Source organism: Oratosquilla oratoria, chromosome 11 (assembly GCF_046742065.1).
Source record: "Oratosquilla oratoria isolate Oo_2021 chromosome 11, ASM4674206v1, whole genome shotgun sequence".
Classification (NCBI taxonomy): Eukaryota; Metazoa; Arthropoda; class Malacostraca; order Stomatopoda; family Squillidae; genus Oratosquilla; species Oratosquilla oratoria.
This window is the reverse complement of record NC_134787.1, coordinates 23,879,599-23,885,598: the sequence shown is the minus strand read 5'-3', so window position 1 is coordinate 23,885,598 and position 6,000 is coordinate 23,879,599. Positions and strand designations below refer to the sequence as shown.

The 6,000-nt window shown below is 41.0% G+C and overlaps 1 protein-coding gene across 1 annotated transcript in view; it reads left to right on the top strand.

Annotated features, from left to right (window-relative positions):
• The first annotated feature begins 325 nt into the window (after nt 1-325).
• LOC143029987 (uncharacterized) overlaps nt 326-6,000 on the top strand; it is a 228,293-nt gene continuing 222,618 nt past the window's right edge. Inside the window, exons 1-2 of the mRNA XM_076193197.1 lie at nt 326-357; nt 616-872. Of these exons, the coding sequence (XP_076049312.1) occupies nt 326-357; nt 616-872 (289 nt within the window). The remainder of the gene's footprint in view (nt 358-615; nt 873-6,000) is intronic.

The following is a 6,000-nucleotide window of genomic DNA, read 5'->3' as shown; positions in this document are numbered from 1 at the left end:
CCAGTGTTAAAACGAATTCAAATCAATATACAAAATTTATTTAACTATATATGTATTTATCTATTCATTTACTTATTATATTTATTGGTTTATCTATTATTCTGTCTCATTTATTTTTTTAAGATATGGTGACCAATCACAGCCCCAGACGGAAAAAAGGTGTGGCGACTGAGATTATTTGAATCAAAATGTTTTTGTTCGAGTAAAATTACTGTTATCCTTTACCCTTCCCAAGGATAGATTTCTTCCCCAAAAGGTCCCTTCTCTCGACTTCTAAGCTACCTACTACACTAACCTAACCTAACCCAAGATGATTTTCTTCAAAATGTTATCGAAAGTAATCTTGATATGTGCAAAGTCAGACAAAACATATGGATTATTTATTTTTATGTGGATAATTATTTTAAGATAACAGTTCTTCAGCCTCCACTCCCCCTTCCCTCACCCCCTCCGAGGGGGGAACGCGATATATATATATATATATATATATATATATATATATATATATATGATTTTTTTTTTTTTTTTTTTTTTTTTTTTTTTTTTTTTTTTCGAGAACTACTTGAAGGCGGAGTCATCGAAGACGTAAGCGCTAACGAGGTTATCTGCTTGCAGGTGCACCACCTTCACTACACCGCTCCACAGCGGCCAGCTGCTCACCCTCGGAGGCGCCTGCTCGCCCACAACCAACTGCTCGGGGGCCAACACTCCGAACTCGCATCACGCCCCGAACGCCCACGCGACCACCTCTCCGCCCTCCACTTCGGCAGGAGGGTCGTCGCGTCGCAGCGCCTCCAAGCCGCGCTGGTTCCCGTCGTTGAGGTTCCTGCCCCGACTACGGTCCTTAGGGCAGCTCGAAGAGTCCGACCTCGGTAAGTGGGACTCGAACCTCGACCTCCACCCTCCCCTTTCCCCTCAGTTAAACTAAACGGTTTAGAGCAAACCAAAACATATATTATAAACGTGTTTATTGGTTAATAACGGGTTTAGCGCGACGATGTGTACTCCACGAAGGCTGCAGTGCTTCTGTGGCCGTCGCGAGGGGGCCGAGTCCGAAAGGGGCGGGGCCTGCGGTCGTCGTCGACGTTGTCGTCGGCATGAGCGAGCGCGCGAGGGGACGTGTCGTGACGTAGAGTGAGAGGTAGGTGCGGTTGCTTTTATGAAGCGCTGTTGATGAAGGTGTGCAGGATGCCAGGTACGGGACGGCTTGTCGGACATGATAAGAGAGGAGGAGGAGGAGGTGGTGGAGGAGGAGGAGTAGACGGGAGAAGAGGAAGAGGAGGTGTGTATAGGAAAACAGAAACAAAGATAAGGAAGAGACAGAGTAGATGTTGTGTAGAATAGGAGAGAAAGAAGAGAGGAAATTGAAGCGAAAGAAGAAGAAGAGGTGATTACAACCATCAGGATTGAGGCCTCATCAATATTGGTTACAAATCCTGTTATAGATAATGTCTCAAAGTTCATTGTCATAATTACAAACGAATTCTAAACCTTAAACAAGGATACTACAGACAATAGGTCAAACGCACAGATAAAATCTGGACATAAACATCCAACAAAATATGCTGAAACATTTCTTATTTTCTTGCTTTCGACAAGAAACGAAAGCAAGTGATAGGGAATGAAAAAAAAAGCAAAAAATCTCTATCTGGCAACTCACCTGGGTGTGGCTGGATAAAACAGAAATGTGCAGTTGAAAGAATTGAATGACCAAACACAAATAGAATTACTTATTGAAGAGACTTTACACGCATAGGAACCTAAATATAGGAGGCGTAGGTAGGTTGATTCAGTGGAAAATATCCTGTGGATGATGATGTACGATATATGATCGCACGGGATTTCTCGTACACACAACAAACCAGCAAGATAATTGTGATATCATCTCTCCCCTCTCTCTCTCTCTCTTTCTCTCTCTCTCTCTCTGTCTCTCTCTCCCCCCTCTCTCTATCTTTCTATTTATAATGTACGATATATGATCGCACGGAGAATTCTCGTACACACATCAAACCAGCAAGATAATTGTGATATCATCTCTCCCCTCTCTCTCTCTCTCTCTCTCTCTCTCTCTCTCTCTCTCTCTCTCTCTCTCTCTCTCTCTCTCTCTCTCTCTCTCTCTCTCTCTCTCTCTCTCTCTCTCTCTCTCTCTCTCTCTCTCTCTCTCTCTCTCTCTCTTTCTCTCTCTCTCTCTTCTCTCTGTCTGTCTCTTTCTCTATCTCTCTCTCTCTCCTCTTTCTCTCTCTCTCTCTCTCTCTCTCTCTCTCTCTCTCTCTCTCTCTCTCTCTCTCTCTCTCTCTTTCCCTGTCTCTCTTCTCTCTCTCTCTCTCTCTTTCTCTTCATAGATGTATATTTGCTATCGCCCTCCTCCTCCTCCTCCTTCTCCCCCCCCATCATCATCATAATAAACTGTTCCCGCACCTTCTTCCTCCCCTCCCCCTCCCCCTCCCCCCTCCCCTTCCTTGCACGCTGTGTCCCCGTTTCCCATTGTTCCCACCTCGTGTGTCCTTCACCTCCCATTGTCCCAACTCTTCCCACTTCCTTCTTGCCTCTCTCCTCCTCCTCCTCCTCCTCCTCCTCCTCCTCCTCCTCCTCATACTTCTCCTCCTCCTCCCCTTGACTTCGCTTTCTCTAATTATGCCAATGCCTCTCTAGTCCCCTCAGCCTCTCCTCCCCATCTTCCCCCGCTTTCTCCCCCCTCTCTCTCCCTTTCTCTGTCTCTCTCTCCCCCCTCTCTCTCTCCCTTTCTCTGTCTCTCTCTCCCCCTCTCTCTCTCTCCCTTTCTCTGTCTGTCTCTCTCTCCCTTTCTCTGTCTGTCTCTCTCTCTCTCTCTCTCTCTCTCTCTCTCTCTCTCTCTCTCTCTCTCTCTCTCTCTCTCTCTCTCTCTCTCTCTCTCTCTCTCTCTCTCTCTCTCTCTCTCTCTCATTCTCTCTTTCTCCTTCATTCTCTCTTTTTCTTTCTTCCTCTTTCTCTCTCCCCTCTATCTTTCTCTTTCTCTCTCTCTCTCCCCTCTCTCTTTCTCTTTCTCTCTCTGTCTCTCTCTCCCTCCCCCTCTCTCTCCCTCTCTCTTTCTCTCTATCTCTCTCTCTCTCTCTCAATCCATTTATGTTCGCGCCAACGAATCCACTCTGGCTGCAGGCAGGAGTCATTAGAAGCGGACCCGAGGGAGGGAAGGGAGGAGAAGAGAGGGGGCGGGAAGGGAGGAAGGGAAAGGGGAGACAACATGACGACCCTTGATTCCGTGTGGGGGGGGGGGGGGAAGTTGATGTTGGGAGATCTGGGGTGGGGGGGGAATTGGTGGCAATCTCTATTATGTTCTGTTGAACGACAGGCTGTTTTATCCAGGATGGATTAAGGTTTTGGTCGATCGAGAGAGACTGTGTCAAGAAAATAAGCATTATTGGTCATTTACGGGTCACAATCATAATAATGGTAATAGTAGAGATTATAAAGATAATGATAATAATAATAGTAATAATAACGATAATATTAATGATAATGGTAATAACAATAGTAACGATACTAGTAATAATAGTGATAATGATATTAGTAATAACAATAGTAATAGTAGTAATAATAATAATGATAGTAATGGCAAAAATGATAATAGTGATATTGATAATGATTGTAATAATAATGATAATATTAACAACAATAATGATAGTAATAGTAATGATAATAATAATAGTAATAGTAATAATAGTATTGATAATGTCAATAATAATATTAATAATAATAATTATTATAATAAATAATAATAATATTAATAATGCAAATAAAACAAAGGTCGACGACGAGCTCTCAGGGCTGCCAACCTTTCGAGGTCAAAAGTACCAGCCTTATTAATTTAGGTCAGGTTGGCAAAGTCATCCTTAATTAAATTCACACCAGTACGATTGTTTACATTTTACACACACACACACACACACACACACACACACACACACACACACACACACACACACACACACACACACACACACACACACACACACATACCGCACATATGGAAACCATATGGCGCTGTGGTTAGAGCTCTGGCCTGCCACTACGGAGGTCCGGGTTCGACCCTCGCCCGGGGCTGAAATAATATCAGTATCGCAGCGCTGAGGGGTGTTACTCCAACTCTCGTGGGCGGGGTGTGTGTGTGTGCAAGGTCATAGCATTACCCATAGATCGGACCTACGAGCTCTGAGCTCTCTTCCAGGAGGGAAATAGCTGTCGATCACAAGTCCAACACGTGATCCAAAGACCAAGTGAATATACACATACACCATCATATGCGAGCAACAACACTGCATGTTAGACTAGTTCTAAGATACAAATTGTGTATTGTCAGTTTATCTCTGTATCGCTGTTAACTTAAACAGTTTATTATCATCATCATTATTATTATTAGCAGTAGTAGTAGTAGTAGTATTTTTATCATTATCATTATTGTTATTATTATCATTATTATTAGTATATCATTATTACTATTATCATTATATTATTATTACTAGTAGTAGTAGTATCATTGTTATTATTACTATTATTATGATAATATCTAGTGGTAGTAGTAGTAGTATCATTATTATTATCATTGTTATTATTATTATCATTATTTTTTTTTATTATTATCGTTATCATTATTATTATTGTTAATGTTGTTATCTTTATCATCATTATTATTATTGTTATTATTATCATTATTATTATTGTTATTGTTATTATTATTACTATTGTTATTATTTTGATTATTATTATTATTATTGTTGTTATTATTATTACTATTATAATTGTTATTATTGTAATTATTGATATTACTATACACATGCACACACACACACACACACACACACACACGTTGTGTCTTATATCTACAAAAATTGAAATAGATAAATGAAAATAAAAAATCAGTACCCCTGCCACCTTATACGCTTGCGTTCATTAGGGGTGGTATCTCTAGCTCAGAAAGGTTGGCAGCCCTGGGTTGTTCGATTTCATTAAATCAAAGCCCACTCCTAATTGAAGCGTTAGGCTTTGGATTGCATAATAATGATATATAATAATAATAATAATAATAATAATAATAATAATAATAATAATAATAATAATAATAATAATAATAATAATAATAATAATAATAATAATAATAATTATGATGAAAATAGAAAAAAAAATAAAAAGTAAAATAGGGCTTGGTTCCGTTTCCAATAATTACGATCGGCGAGCGAGCGTGTAACTAGCGGTCCCCGTCCACCATTTCCGCGGACCTAATGCGGTTACCTCCTGCAACACGGCGACACACGTCATAGAATGTACTCTGGCTAAGAGTCGTCGATTAAAATCTTATTCACACACATACACACACACACACACACACACACACACACACACACACACACACACACACACACACACACACACACACACACACAAACGTCTCGATGTCGTAGTGGTACCACGCTCAAATGGTAATTCAGTGCTCTAAGTTCGAGTCTCCGCCTAGGGCTGAAAAACATCAAGGCACTTTAAACCAACACTCTACGGGATAAATCTTCCCAATTTCATTGTCTCCCTCCCGCTGTCTTCCACTCGTTACTAAATACCCCATTATAACTCACTACTTCCCCCCCTACCCCTCCTTCCCTCCCTCCTACCCTCCACCCCATCCTACACCCATCAGTACTATTCATCTCTTAAGCCCCAAATCAACGTAATCCCTGGACTCATACGAGGCATAAGACATGTCTACACGTACGCACATACGAATTTGGATGTATACATGAGAGGAGCCGTGTGTGTGTGCGTGCGTGTGTGTGTATGTGTGTGTGTGTGTATGTGTGTGTGTGTGTGCATATGTCAAGATAAAAACAGGTTTTATTTGCAAGAACTGGTGTACTGTGTCTTCGAAATATATCTCTTCCAGTATCAAAACATGTTTTCAATGTTTCTGAATATTTTCTGTCAAAACATGTTTGCATAAAGCTATGACGTATATTTTTAACGTATTTGAAGAAA